The sequence below is a fragment of the Pseudogymnoascus destructans genome (assembly GCF_001641265.1).
Source record: "Pseudogymnoascus destructans isolate 20631-21 unplaced genomic scaffold scaffold_6, whole genome shotgun sequence".
Lineage (NCBI taxonomy): Eukaryota > Fungi > Ascomycota > Leotiomycetes > Thelebolales > Thelebolaceae > Pseudogymnoascus > Pseudogymnoascus destructans.
In genome coordinates, this window is record NW_020167525.1 from 42,202 (window position 1) to 57,450 (window position 15,249).

The window sequence follows — 15,249 nt, forward strand, 5'->3', positions numbered from 1 at the left end:
GGGTAGTTGCCATGCTTCCATTGGTACTTTCATATTTGAAATAATCCTTGAGGAATGGTTCGACCCATCGCAGGGCTTCCCCCCTAAGGTAGGACGCAGTCCACAGGGCATAGCTCTCCTGGGTGGGAAACTTCTCATCATTGAAGTGCTGGTACAGTTCGACCTGTAGCAAAAAGACCTCAAGTTCCTTTCGGTTGCCGGAGTAAGTGTCAGGCAACTTGACGCGTAGAGTTTCCTTGAGTTCGTTGACGGTGGGTGCGTCGGGCATCTCTTCATTCTCAGGCTTAGACCTCTGAGACGAAGTTGGCGTGGTGGGGGTTTTCCCCTTCGAACTGACGACAGACATGTTGCTTTGTGTATGAGCCAGTGCCTCGTAGAAGTGGTGCTCAAAGTGTAACGCTGACTTCTAAATGATAGTAGACACAGAGGTTCTCTTGCGTAAAGGTTTACTTATCATAGGAGGCAGGGGATCAGACACAAAGGCTTCAAGTAACACGTTACTAGTATATAACAAATACTGTATTGAGTTGAGCACGAAGCTCCTATCTAAGGAAATACTATCTACTTATATAGTGGCGTCGTGCCTAGTGGACTCCTGGGAACTCACTCGAGTCCTCGGAGTCCTGGACTCTTAGGATTCTTCTCATCATCCTGCGAGTCCGTCACGTGATACTTTCGGAACTACTATTCCCCGCTGCCCCTCCAGGTACCAGGGCCGGTCTCATGCGACCTCCCTCCTTCCTGTCCTGTAGTTGGCCAGCCTTCTTGTTCCATCGTAACAAAGGGGCGGCAGAAGGGTGGAGGGCACTGGGTAGACAGATATAGGTAGTGAATACAACTGTTTATGCACTGAATAACTGTTGTCTAGGCCGTGAATGTTAACCTGCTGTCACCGAGGTTATCTAAGAACAGTGGTGCTATTGGTATGGCCGTTTGAACCATTCCAGGGCCAAATTACGCTGGTAACATGATCCATCACCATTTACTGAACATATCCAATTACGAGGGATCACTGCATCGACAACTTCATTTTATCTACGATATGAAGCCTTATTACCGTCTATTCAATCTACCCGTTCAACCTTCCTAAACAATTGGAACTCCAAACCGTGATCTTTGGGTGGCCGTGTGCGTGTGCCAGCGGTGCTTCAACCTTTATTTTCAGGCCGCCGTTTACCCAATTTCACGGTCACAGAACGGTGCCACCACTCAAAAAAATTTGGCTGGGACCCCGGTAAGGTAGTGGTCACAAGTAAGGTAGTGGTCACAAATATTCCAGCTCGCGCCCAGATCCAAATGCAGTTGTCTATTAATACACCAATTGTTTACATTGCATGCAAGCTGAGAACAAGAAACGGCACTATCCCACATATGGGTGTAAGGATCAGGTCTGTGCATGAAACCCCAACCCCCCCATACTGAACCCATTCTTGCCCTGACAGTAAGTAAGCTGACTCAACCTTACCAACCTCCATATTCAATTCCGCGGATGGGCAAACTCTCTCATTGCGCCCTTAATTGACGGCACTGATGTGAGCGATCGAGTTTCGGCCCCGACAATGTCTCTAAACCCAGAGGAGCGGCGGCGTCGCATCTCCAAGTCCCCGGGCCGTGCATCCTCCCCACCCGATGACTACTCTCCACCTCGATCATCGCGCTACGGTGAGCCCAAAAGCTCGCGATACTACGACGACGACGACGATGACCGAGACCGTAAGCGCGGAGACCCCTATGACTATGACGATAGGAGCTCGGCGCGCGCACCGCGGGAGCCCTGCGACAGAGATGACGGCCCGCAGTACGCCGAGGCTCCATGCCGCCCTCCCGCGTCGCATAAAAAGACAGCTAGTTTTGCGATGCCCGGCGGGTTCAGCGACGACGAGGAGGATCCCAACATAAGCAAATATGGCAAAAAGGAGAAGGATTACTACGGCGACAAGGGCTCGTCCCTGAGCAGGCGAGATGACAGCCCGCCGCCCCGCGATAAGCCACGATATGCGGACACTGAACCTGAGAGTCGCTACAAGAGGGACGTGAGCCTGCCGTACAAACCGCGGTATGCGGAACCCGAGCCAGAGTACAAACCGCGGTATGCGGAACCTGAGCCAGAGCGCAAGCCAAAGTCGCGGTACAAGGATGAGAGCCCTCCATCGAAATCCAAATACGACGAGCCGGGAGCGTACAGCAAGCCGCGCAAATACTACGACGACGATAGCCCACCGCGATGGCCCAAGTATGCAACTCCCGATTCTCCTCTACAACCAAAATATGCTGCGCCAGTTGCGCCAGTTGCGCCAGCTGCCCCCCAACAGCCAAAGTACTCCGCTCCGGAGCGAGACGCCAAGCCGAAATACGTAACTGCAGACCCCAGTCAGAGAGGAGGTAATCCGAAATACTGGGAAGACAAAGATAATAACTCGGACTCGGATAGCGATGATAGGGACGATAGCGACGAGCAGGATGGCCCAATTGGCGACCGAAGGATAGATATTGACTTTGAGATCAAGCATGACCATTACGACACAACAGTGAGGAAGCGCGAGAAGCACAAGCACCACCACGAGTCGCCAAAGTATAACGAAGTGGCTCTTGTTACGACGACGACGGATTCATCGAGATATGCGGAGCCGAAGGGGTGGGAGTATGCTCATCCTGAAGAGAAGATTACCTACACGAGCAAGACTGAATCATATACGGCAAACCCCGGACCTGATGCTTATGGTAGGCCAGCTTATGACAGGCCATACGCACCTCCGTCATCAAGCCGCCAGCCTGACCCGAGAGCTCCCGGAATTGGTCCTGGTCAGACTCAGGTCGTTACAGTAGAGCCTGGTAGAAGAAACCGAACGTCATCCAGTTTCGGACCAGGTGGACTTGCGCCTGGAGGAGCTGCCATGCTTGGTGTCGCAGGCGCCGCTGCCGCTGGAGCCTCGCTAGCAAACGCCCCGGGTTCGCCCATGTTGGAAGCATACAAAGGAACTTACCAATCCATGGGGCCTCTCACGATTACGTCCAAGCCATATGCCGACAATGCAGACGTGGATATACTAGAGATTGCACCACCTGCCTCACCTACCTCCAAGCGCAGACATGCGCGCTTCCATGATCTCGAGAATGAAGCTTCGATCTTGAAAAAGGCGCTTCGTGAGGCGAAGTCAAAGACATATCCCGACCCGCAGCCCTTCATTGAGATTCTTCCTTCGCTCACCCATGAGCAGATTTTTGATCTTCGCGCCGAGTATAAGAAGCAGGTAAAGACACCCGACATGAAAGGTGTGAATATCGCAAAGCACATCAAGGTGCGCCTAAAGGAGGATAAGTACTTCCTCAAGGCTTGCTACGCCACTGCACTGGGTCGGTGGGAATCTGAAGCGTACTGGGCGAACTCGTACTACCAGGGCTCGCAGACCAGCAGAGAACTACTGATTGAGAGTTTGATGGGGAGGACCAATGATGAGATCCGGCAGATCAAAGACGCTTTCCGCGATAAGAAGTACTCTGACAGCCTGACCCGCTGCATGAAGCAAGAGCTCAAGGAAGACAAATTCAAGAAGGCCGTCATGATGGTGTTGGAGGAGAAGCGAATGGATGAGCGCCCGGGTCGCTCGCTCGACCGCTCCTTAGTAGGGCAGGACGTGAGAGACTTGTACCGTGCCATTAAGTCGGAGCGAGGGGGTGAGACGTTGATGATTGGGATTGTCGTTCAGAGGTCTGACAGTCACATCCGTGAGATATTGCGCGTTTATGAGGCTTCATATCGCTCGAATTTCGCGAGAGAGATGCTGAAGAAGAGTGGAAACTTGGTGGTATGTACAGCCCCGCTGGCTGTTAATTGAATATGGAAGCTAACACTCACCCAGGGCGAAATGCTGGCGCATATACTGAACGGCATCATCAACCGTCCTGTCCGCGACACGTTGCTACTGCACCATGCGCTTACTCTCACCAAGTCTGATAGCTTGCGTGTCGACCTCCTTATTTCGCGTCTGGTTCGATACCACTGGGACCGCCCTCATATGGAAGCGATCAAGAGAGAATACCGCAGCCGGTACGGCAAGGAGCTTCAAGAGGCTGTGCGGGAAGGAACGAAGGGTGCATGGGGCGAATTCTGCGAGGAGCTATGCGTGAAGAGAGTAGGGGATGAAGTGAAGCGGTTTGATAAGGTCGAGAGGATTGGGGCGGATTTTGCGAGGAGCTATGCGTGAAGAGAGTAGGGGATGAAGTGAATCGGTTTGATATGGTCGAGAGGATCGAGGTGCATGGTGGCCCCAACGGGGGTATAGGCTCGAGAGATGATATACTTCGGAGGGATTTTTGATAGGGAAGACATGGGGAAATATCGTTCATAGTAGGCAGAGATATAATTCAATATGGCGTTGGCCAGGTCCACATCCACTGCTCTTGGAATCTTTAGCCCTTTCAGCCCCGGATGCCAGGGCAACGCTGCCGCGCTGCAAAATATAAATAATGTTTAAATCGTTAATTTACGCAAAGGTAACACCAATAACTTCTTCCAGTAGTTCTTTCGTCGATTATATTTACAACAGGCGATCTTTCGGTGAACTCCGCGACTTAAATCGCCCTTATTCAAGCTTACTAAGCCTCCATACTCGGCTCCTCCTAGAACGTAAGCAGAGCAGCCACATTGTCTTTCGTTCGTAACAAAGGCCAAGGAAAGAATTGGTACCTTTTTGTTTTCAAATTGATAGCCCGCAATCTAGATTCAACATGAAGAAGTTTTCATTCCGCTCGTTTCGGCCGTCAAAAGGTACGCTACTCACTTTCGTACACCACGGTCTTGGCAGACATGAGGGAGGATTCCATATGTGGCTGCCTCAATTCCTTGCCTTTCAGCCCCTTCTGGTTTAATACCTTCTCGGTGTTTAATCCGAGAATCTAACTCCTATGTGTGAACGGGGAATATATGTATCATCGGGCGGCAAACATACTGAGAATATCACTTCAGATACAGGAGGGGAGCAAGGGTCATCATCAAGTGACAAGCAAGCTGTTTCGTCGAAGCGGAGAGAGCAAGTTCGTAAAGCTCAACGGTATGTCCCCACATGTCATCACTCCATGGCCGTAGCGGCCGGGCTTCACATGGATTGTGATTCGCGTGCTTGACGGTAATCGAGAGGGTTACTATTGTGGTGCCCAATAGAGCTGAAATCCGATCAATTACAGGACACATCGCGAGCGCAAAGAAAAATACATCAAGTCGCTAGAAACGGAGGTACTACAGCTACGCACCAACGAAGCCAACTTGCTACAAGAAACGCGGAGCCTGTATGCAGAGGTTAGCCAACTTAAAAACCTCCTCACAGAACTTGGTGTCCAGTTACCAATCTTGGGTGCATCGGGCCTGGCAGAGTATGAATCTACCGCATTTCCCTCCAACTCGGTGGTGAGTATTCGGCAAGGCAGCATAGGACCACAGATACACGTGGGTCATTCAGCAGCAGATACAAGGCACCGCAATGACGGGTTTCATTTATCCGCGAATCTTCATACAGGCGGGGCTCAGCGTATTTTTCATAAAGAAGATAGCCAGACATCGGATGTTACTAGCAGTCTTCAATCCCGTAAGTTAGAGGGCGCTCTGTTTACGTCTTCTCACTCACTTTGCTACTCAGCTGCCTCTGGAGAGGTGTTATCATCTCCCAATGCCTACGAATCAGCACAGTCTGTGACAAGCCCCGAGAGTACGGCCGACCTCGACATGGAGAGCATCGGGGTAGAATTTGTATTAACGTGAGTTCCCCCATAATCCCTTCAGGTGGAGATCCTTGGTCAGTATGTGTATCTAATATACTAGACTACAGCCTCGAGAGTCCGTGTCTCGGTCATATGCAAGGAAATCCCGATGAGCCAGAAGCTCCCAGTGGACACGTTCTTACAGTCTCTGCGCCGCTCCTCTACCGAGCTCCCAGCATAGCTACGGGTCCCCACATCTGCACGACCACGCCCTGGGAGGCACCCGCTTCTGGGCTTGAACGGCTCTTGAGCCTATCCCAGGGTTTAGTACTATACGGCGAGGTCACGCCGGTTCAAGCATGGAATTACATCCGACGGCGCCTAGGGCCCAAGGGCCTTGAGGTGGAGAGGCTTCGGACGCTGACAGAGAAGCTGCTGAAGGAAGTTAGCTGCCATGGGTAAGTTGATCGTACTCCACTCTAGCAATGGTGATAGAGGAAGGATTGGTTACTGAATTAACTCCGATCTAGGTTTGGCGCCGTTGTTGAGCAGGGAACTTTTGAGGGCCTGGTATTCGACACTCTGCTAGTTGGACAGGTGGCTTAAAAGTTAGTTGATATTTTGAACAAAAGGGCGGCTGGTGCGTGCGTGAGTTCTGTTTGGTATCGGGGATTGAACCGGGGATTGGAGAGTTCCCCGTCTGAATTGGGCTACATAGCTCTAGCTCTTCTCATATTGTAGCAACGCGTCATGATAATAAACAGGCTATACCATTTAAACTCGGTTTTTATTGAGACTACGATGTCAGACAAGTCATATTCCCTCACTTTGTGCTGGTTCCATGTGTTCCATGTGACATTTGTTCCTGATGCGACGTCTGGTTTGGCGATCCCCTTACCCCTGTCGTGTTACTCCTTGTTTCTGAAAAGTCAGTGAGGTGCTAACCTCTGACTTATCCCTGAGTTCTCAGACTCAACATTTGTTACAACTTGTCTAAACCACTCCACTACATCATACACCTGATTGCTGCGTTGTGGAATAGTCTAAGCTACGACCCACATAAGGCAGTGTGTTGTCTTAGTAAAATCATCCCTTCCTTGGGTGGCTAGATTCTCACATCTGGTGCACCCACAATTACAAAGGATATACAAGATGGGATGGAGGAATTGGGACCAGAAGAGGTTTTAAATGAGGTCTTAGAGGAGCATCTCAGCCAAGGCAGTACCCAAGATGATGACGAAGAGGAGGAGCAGCTAGAGCAGCCTGGTCAAGATGCTGCATTTACGAGGGTTGGAGCGTCTAGAGTCTATTCTTGATGCTTTAGATCAGGATAGCAGGGTGGATTATGCAAAATTCAGTATAGCGATATATCCTATAGTACGATATGATTTGTTGGCACTGAATACATCGTCTTAGCGGCATTTGACTGTATCTATGTACAGTAAAGCACCGTTATAACGATTATCGATTAAGCGATAACTTCATTATTGCGATATTTTTCCTGGTCCCGACAACACCACCATACAATTACCGATTATCACGATACGCAGCTCCCTTCCTGAATATCGCTTTATCCGTGCTATGGTGTTCCTATTCAGACCTTGAAATGACGAAACGATTTTCAATAACTATTGAGCAACGCCGGGCTCTACGCAAGTCAACAACACCCGAAGCCTTCTCAAAAGCAATGTATCGAATGGTTCTCTCAGAACTACGGCCATAAACTCAGTCAGTCGACAGTTTCTGAGTCTTTAAGCTCACATTTCGAAGATCTAGACAAAGCTATACAACCTACGGGATCACGACTACAAGTTGGGCAGTGGCCAGAAGTAGAGCGACTCCTTATTATATGGCAGCAACGAATTCAATCGCGTGGAGGCTTTACAAGCGGTAATATACTACAAGAAAAGGCTCGAGAGATTTGGCAACAACTACTGAACGACGATAATCTACAATGCCCAGACTTCTCAACTGGCTGGCTCCATCGATTTAAAGCACGATATCATATCAAGGTCCATACAAAACACGGCGAAGAAGGCTCTTGTCCAGAAACAGCAGAGGAGGAAATGAAGGCTCTACGAACTATCGCTGGTGAATTTCAAGAGGAGGACGTTTATAATATGGACAAGACAGGCCTATACTGGAAGATGATGCCGTCTCGAGGGCTTGCAACACAAACGCTTCCAGGATTAAAGAAGGAGAAAACTCGAATGAGCCTCGTCTTTTGTGTTAATGCTTCTGGAACTGATCGCCTACCTGTGTGGATGATTGGACAATATAAACAGCCGTGCGCACTTCGAAATATCGATATACCATCAATGGGAGGGCAATGGCGTGCGAGCCAGAAGGCTTGGATGAATACAACAATTATGAGCGAATGGCTTCACGCTTTCTATCGACATATTGGAACGACTCAACAAGTTCTTCTTACAATGGATAACTTCTCAGCTCATAACACTGCTCTTGAGCTTTGTCCTCCTCCAACAAACATACGTATTTGTTGGCTTCCTGCTAACAGTACTAGTCGATTCCAGCCCCTTGATCAAGGCATCATTCAATCATTCAAATGCCATTATCGACGACAGTGGCTCTCTTTTATGCTTGATGCTTTTACCTCAGATTGAAACCCACTCGAATCGATGAATCTACACTTTGCGGTCCCATGGATTCTACAGAGCTGGAATCATTTTGTCACAAATACAACAATCTACAAGTGTTTTCGAAAATCTACACTTGTCAGCATTCCGATTGCTCTTCCGATTCCAATTACTCCTCCAGGTATCAACAAACTCTATGAACAAGTTACATGAGCTGGCAATATTCATGACATTATGGCAATTTCTAACTTTCTAAACCCAAGCGACGAAGAAAGGGATATACAAGATGGGACACCAAGCGAGGACGAGATTCTACAAGAGGTTATTGATGAGCATCTAGGTCTTCAGCAAACTCAAGATGATGATGAAGAAGAGTTGCAAGAGCGCTCTTTACATTCTGTGAAGAGCGCTCGTCAAGCACTCCAGGTTCTGATTGAGTTTACTGAAGAACAAGAGGCTCTTCAATCAGACTATTTACGAGGCCTCGAGCATTTAGAATTCGCTCTTGAGGCATTAGATCAAGAGTCACGGGTGCAGAGTACGTTAGATAGTTGGATTACATAAGAATCAATATAGCGATATTATCATTATAACGATATATTCTGCTGGCAGCAAATACATCGTTATAACGGTGCTTTACTGTAACCGCTATTCAAGAGCGCCTGTTAAACTCCACCTGAACCGTTTTTCTTGAAACCGGGGCGCTATGACCATTCTTGCCCACTAGTAAGCCACCCCCTTTTGCCGGGTGAGCTACCCTTATTTAATTGGCTGTAATCCTTTAAGGTAATTACAGATATGATTTCACGTTTAACTTGAGATAACGTATCACAAGAGAATGATGCAACCAAGCGAATGATACACTCTGACGCGACTACAACAATACCAACGAAACACATAACCAGAAAGGATATCCTAGAAAAATGATGAAAGAAATATTGTTCTAGCCCTCCAAGATATGCAAAATAACGCAAAGCTAAGCGCCCGAGCGGCTGGAAAAATCTATTCTGTTGATCACCAGAAGCTTAGTCGCCGTATGCATGGTATGCAACCACAACGCGATATTCAAGCCAATTTGCGGAAATTGACCGACCTAGAGGAATCAGTCCTTAGTCAGTACATCCTTGACCTAGCTGTGAAAGGATTTCCTCCCTAAGTGTCTATTGTTAAAGATATGGCAAATCGATGATATAGCTAGGATCTCGACTCCTTGCCCCGACATGGCCCAGTTAGCAAATACAAAACCAACTCCGCCGCCAACCCACTCTAACATCTCTAAGCTAACACGAGAGCAATTGTACATCTAACCTTGGTCATCAAAACCGCGCTCTTAAACCAAACTCCTTGATTCATTAACCCACCATGACAAAGATATCCATCGTTTGTCTTATTATGCTCAAGTGTAACACGAAGACCCAAACACCGTCCCCTCAATCCCTTACTCGTTCTTCCAGCCCTGCATCAACTGCACAGTAAAAATGGGTTTCACCCCGTTAATAGCCGCTAGGTACGCATCAAGCTCCTCGTCATGGTCGATCTGCAGGTTCATCTCCTGCCCATTACTCTCCTTAACAATCCCCTCTAGGCGCACCGGGATGGTGCCGGGGTATTTGCTCGTCGCCAGCTGCCTCAGCTCATCCACCGACACGCTGCTCAGCGTGCTCACCCAAAGTCTCGAGTTCGGCTGAATATCAGAAGCGGGGTGAAGGCGGAAGTAGACAGCAATCGAGTTCGCTGGGTTCGGGAAAGCCGCTTGCGCCGCCTGCGCTGTGTACTGCTGGTCCGCGTACTGTTGCTCAGCATAGCCGTGGTGGTCGTGGTGGGAATCCATGAGCGATGGGTCGTTGGCAGTGGCAAGCAGTAGCGAGGGGTCAATCCGCATGTCATCGTGGTCTGGCATGAGAAGATGAGACTGGTTATGCCGGGCCAATGCCTGGGCCTGCGCTTGCATGTGGTGTGCCTGTGCTTGCGCCTGGGCTTGTACCTGAGCCTGAGCTTGCGCTTGGGCATGGGCAGCGGCCTGTACCAGGGCATCGTGAGGACCCGGCATTGGGTACTGTGGGATATCTTCCTCGCGGTCATTGGTGAAGCTCTCCATGTTTTGCGGAACCCCAGCTGTGAAGTTCGAGTCGAATTTCTTCTTCCTCGTAGGGTCACGCTTGGTTTGGTCGTCGCGGAGGCGCTTCATGACATCTCTGCAAAGGACTTCCATGGCCTTGAGTTTTTCCTGGCGCTGCGGGTCAGCTTCGCCAGGTGCGAGAATGTTCGTTAGGAGCTCAGATTCGTCAATCCATTGTTGCTTGAGTTCGCGCCAATGGTGGTCTCCTGCCTCCAACTTGCTTGTAAAATGGTCTGCCTTGAGAGTCTGGTAGAAGGCGTTGCGTATTTGCCGCGATTCCTCGGGGTTAATACCGAGGGCATTCTTTGCTTCGGCGATCGTCATCCTGCGCTCCAGCGTACGCATTCGCTTCGTGACGTCTGTGCAAACGACATCCAGAGCAAGCTTCTTCTGCTCTTGATTATCAGTCTCCTGCCAGAAGACTTGCTGCAGATGCGGGCTCTCCTGTACAAGCCGGGCCTTCACAGCCTCCCAACGTTCCGGTCCCGCCAGAGTCTTCTTAATAACATCCGCTTCCTCACAGATTCTCTGGAACCGCGCTCTAACATCGCGGTACAGAGCGCTGTCGAGGCTCAAGAACGCCTTACTCTCATCGATCGTCGTCTCCGACGGGAACCTTGGCGGCCCAGGCGGATCAGCAGGTAGCCCCGCCCAACCCCTCGTCCTCCTCCTCCTCTTCCTGCTCAACCACCTAATGGCGCTCTCCGCCTGCAGCTTCTGCAGCCTCTCCATCCTCTTCGCCAGCACCTCCGGGCTCAGTTCCGGACTAACAGCCCTATCCCCATCCTTCTTCGCGGGCCCCCCCTCGCCCTCCTCTACATCGCCCTCGATCTGCTGCTGGCTGCCCGAGCCGTCATCAAACAGCGCCTGCTGCAGCTGGTCCATCACATCCTCCTCCGACTCGCGCTTCTTGGCCTTCATCCCGTTCGGCACGCGCAGCAGCCAGCGATTCTTGGCGCGCACGCGCATCAGCTCGCGCTCTTTGATGTCGAAGCCGTCCTCCTCGTTCAGCACGCGCAGCATCTCGCGCTGCGATACGTTGCGCTCCCAGAGCTCCTTCACCCGCGCCACTAGCTCGACGTTTTTGTGCGCTGGGTTTTGTTTCGAAGGGAACTCCCACCGCTTGAATTGTGTTTGGAACGCCCGTTTACTGTAGCCACACATACAAAGTCAGTCCACCGTACATTCAGACCACAAGAACAGGCAACACAGCTTGTCCTCGGGGTATGGCAGCTGTAACGCCCATGGGGGGGGAGCAGGTACACACCTCGGCGCAAACTTATGGTGCTCCTTCATAAACTCCATAATCTCCTCGAGGCTCTTCTTTTCCTCAATATAGAGGCGGTAGCAGAGCTCCTCTTTGTTCTCCCAATCGTACACCATTTTTGCCTCTATGGGCCCACGCCGGGCGTTGCCTCGGGGGGAATGCGCGATGCGCGGTTCTGGTGCGGTATGCACGGTAGTAGGGTTCTGGCAAAAGTAGTCGTATACGGATACCTTGATGGCCGTATGCAGATTCAACGGTTGATGTTTTGCGTTGTGGGCTCCCTTCGATCGCTGGTGAACGGCAGGGAAGAGAAGTCACTGATGGCAAACTTCGCACGTGATGGGTTGTCACGTGGCTCGACTTTTCACTTTCACTAAAGGATTATCACTGTTGATGAATGAATACTTAAAAGGCGGAAATATATACATGCCATCGACTTTTATTACATTATCCATTGTGCATCCTGACACGCCATTAACTCCCCTAATATCACCCATAATATCCCCATATACCCATCATCCCTCTAAGCCGAACCCTTCACAACCTTCTTTGCTCGCCCGGTCTTGACCTTCTTAGCCAGCGCCAGATTCTCTCTCTCTAGCAATTCTTCCTCCCTCGGTGTTAGCGGCGCCTCTTCCCTCTTGCCCCCAGCTCCCGGGCTCTTCCTCCTCATCGTCCCCGTCCCCACCATCACAAACTCATCCTCGCTCTCCGCATCTCCCAGATCAAGCAACACAGGCATGCGCCACCACTCCTCGCCCAGCACTTTCCTATCCACCGTCCGCACATCCACGGCTTCGTTCTCCCCATCCAGCATCTGCTGCCGCCGCTCCTCCTCGGGGTGGATATCGAACTCATCCTCTGCCTCTTCATACTCTACATTCTCCTCCACCTCCGCAAAGTCCGGTGCGAGCGCCGACCATCGTTGCGGACTGATGATGCTCCAGATGTGGATACGCCCGCTCTCGAGTCCGCACGCCGCGATCAGCGGCCTGCTCGGGTGCCACTCCACCACGCCGTGCTCCTCCTTGGGGCCCTCGAGGATCTTGACCAGACTACCATGGTTGCGCTCCCAGATGTAGATGTCGTGGTTGTTGTATGTACTCGCCATGACGTACTCTCCCGACCCGCTGAACGCGACGTGGTTCCAGCTGAGCCGGTTGACCACGTCCTGGAACTTGTGCTCGACCTCAAGGTGGATCTGGTCAGCGTCTAAAGTCGCATTGTCAAGTGGTGGGAGGTGGATTGTGCGGATCACACGGTCCTGTGCGTTGACTACCATGTCGCGCCCTGATGAGGTGAGGCGCAGGTAGATGACCACGCCAGCACTGATCTTGGTTGAGTAGATTGTCCTTCGTGTCGCGGTTTCGATTATGTTAAGCCAGCCTTTCGATGTGCCCGCGAGTATATGCGAGCCAGACGCCGTAAAGATAGCTACAGTTGTCGTCTGCTTCGCATCCTGCGCCACCTGCTTCTCGCTCAGCTTCTCGCTTTCTTCGCGTGTGCGCTTGGGCACCGATGAGAACTTGTAGCTGGTATCGTTGCGTAGGTCGACTAATAGGGGTTGGTTGTCGAATAGACTCAGTACAGCCAGATGACTATTTGCTTGTTAGCTTCATCCACAGCATCTCCCCCGCGTCACTCCACCAGAAGGATAGCATGTACTCATCCGCCGACGACAAATCGGCCAAATACACCATCCCACCACACCTCCACTCCCCCTCCACACCCCCCGTCTCCAAATCCCACAGTATAACCTTCCAATCCTGCCCCGCGCTCAACAAATACCGCCCATCCTTACTCCAGCTCAGACTCTGGATCTGCCTTGTGTGCCCTCTCAGCTTGCGCGCTATGCCCTGCGTCTCCACATCGATAACTGTCACCACACCATCTACGCGCCCCGATGCAAGTAGGTCGCCTGCCCGGTTGAAGCGCGCGCACGTGCTGTGGCCGCTGCGGAGTGAGGCGGTGGTAGTGTCCGGGTAGTCGAGGGAGAGGACGAAAGGGTCGATTAGAGAGAGATTCATCGCGGTGGGCGGGGATGCATAGATTCGTGTTGCAGTTCAGGCCGTGAGTATCAGACTAGAAATGGAGTGCAGGTTGTGCTCGTATACTGTTTCTGTCTGATGTTCGCCACGGTTCTGAATATTGGTCGTATCTTTGACGAGGCTGGGCTGGTGTCACGAGCGTATCACATGCGGAGGTATAGCACGTGAGCTACGGTGCCAAGACGGAAAATCGTCATGCCGAAGAACACGTCAGGCTGTAGTATATAGTTCAGTCTTCGTAATCTACAGGATTTACTATGCGTATGTGATTGAGAACGTGACCTTCGTAATCTACAGGATCTACTATGCGTACGTGATTGAGAACGTGACCTCGTACTCCCTGTTCATTTGAAGATCCTTATAGGTGGGCTGGAAATTATTTTGGGCACGTGACCTGCAAGGCTGAAGGTGGTGGTGGTTGTGTCACGAACGCATCACGTGCGGAGTCATAACACGTGAGCTACGGTGCCAAGGCGGAGGATCGTCAGGCCGAAGAACACGTGTAGCCGTAGTATATAATAGGAACGCGGACCTTCGGAGGAAGGTCAGCGTTCAGTCTCCGTAATCAAGGGATCTATATACGCGTATACGATTGAAGAACGTGACCTCGTACTGCCCTGTTCATTGAAGATCCTTACAGGTTGACAGGTGTTGATATTGGCACGGCATGTTTCTTCCCAAACCCATTGCAAGCCCCGACCGCCATAACGGACTATTAATTATGAGGTATTATGAATTATTAGAAGTCGCAAGAGGTGTATCCGCTCATGTCTGTACCAAAGTATTTTTCAGAATAATGGCGAACTGGTTAACGGCGATATACCCAAAAGCCTCCTTACGTTAGTATCGCCGCAGACCCGCTCTCTACTCGACTAGACTCTGTGCTTCATGTACAGTACAGAAATAGGGTACATACAGAATACTACCACATAAATAATGTAACTTATAATAACGTGGTTGTACACTGAGTCGATCATGACACCGAGTCGATCATGACACCGAATCGATCACTTTTCCCACCCCACTACCTTTTGACTTTAACACGCGTTTTCTCCACAACCACAAATGGAAATTCAAACCCAAGAAGCTCGAATCGTTCTAGCTATGGAAGCTATTCGTTCATCAAAAAAACTTGGTCGTCGCTCTGCTGCCAAAATCTACAAAGTCCCGTATGCGACACTATCCAATAGAATGGCCGGCCAAACACCTCGCGCTGAAACCAAAGCCAATTGTCATAAATTGAGTGAGTTAGAAGAGGAAGTGATTATTCGAAATATATTGGATATGGATGCAAGAGGGTTTGCGCCTCGGCCTGCTGGTGTAGAAGATATAGCAAATTATATCCTTGAAACACGGGGGGGAAGCGTGTTGGGACACGATGGGCATATCGATTCATACAACGCCGCCCAGAGCTAAAGACGCGTTTTAATCACATTTATGACTTCCAAAGAGCCTTGTGTGAAGATCCTGAGCTTATTGGAGCGTGGTTCAACTTGTCCAGAACATGAGAGCAAAGTACAGCAT

General features: G+C 50.6%; 4 protein-coding genes across 4 annotated transcripts; 2 read left to right on the forward strand and 2 right to left on the reverse strand.

The window, feature by feature from the left end:
• Positions 1 to 1,252: 1,252 nt before the first annotated feature.
• On the forward strand, positions 1,253 to 4,450 carry VC83_03228 (uncharacterized protein). The gene is made up of 2 exons (XM_024466876.1): positions 1,253 to 3,806; positions 3,861 to 4,450. The coding sequence occupies exons 1-2, from the start codon at positions 1,560 to 1,562 to the stop codon at positions 4,203 to 4,205; spliced, it is 2,592 nt and encodes an 863-aa protein (XP_024325842.1). The 5' UTR covers positions 1,253 to 1,559; the 3' UTR covers positions 4,206 to 4,450.
• Positions 4,451 to 4,639: 189 nt separating this feature from the next.
• Positions 4,640 to 6,489, forward strand: VC83_03229 (uncharacterized protein). Its single transcript, XM_024466877.1, has 6 exons — positions 4,640 to 4,768; positions 4,967 to 5,051; positions 5,185 to 5,582; positions 5,634 to 5,751; positions 5,823 to 6,152; positions 6,225 to 6,489. Exons 1-6 carry the CDS (start codon positions 4,729 to 4,731, stop codon positions 6,298 to 6,300), a joined length of 1,047 nt encoding a protein of 348 aa, XP_024325696.1. The 5' UTR covers positions 4,640 to 4,728; the 3' UTR covers positions 6,301 to 6,489.
• A 2,558-nt stretch (positions 6,490 to 9,047) lies between these two features.
• VC83_03230 (uncharacterized protein) lies at positions 9,048 to 12,102 on the reverse strand. Its single transcript, XM_024466878.1, has 2 exons — positions 11,678 to 12,102; positions 9,048 to 11,560 (listed from the first exon to the last, which is right to left on the reverse strand). The coding sequence occupies exons 1-2, from the start codon at positions 11,791 to 11,793 to the stop codon at positions 9,730 to 9,732; spliced, it is 1,947 nt and encodes a 648-aa protein (XP_024325933.1). The 5' UTR covers positions 11,794 to 12,102; the 3' UTR covers positions 9,048 to 9,729.
• On the reverse strand, positions 12,103 to 13,810 carry SWD1 (chromatin binding protein). The gene is made up of 2 exons (XM_024466879.1): positions 13,343 to 13,810; positions 12,103 to 13,275 (listed from the first exon to the last, which is right to left on the reverse strand). Exons 1-2 carry the CDS (start codon positions 13,702 to 13,704, stop codon positions 12,201 to 12,203), a joined length of 1,437 nt encoding a protein of 478 aa, XP_024325891.1. The 5' UTR covers positions 13,705 to 13,810; the 3' UTR covers positions 12,103 to 12,200.
• Positions 13,811 to 15,249: the final 1,439 nt, after the last annotated feature.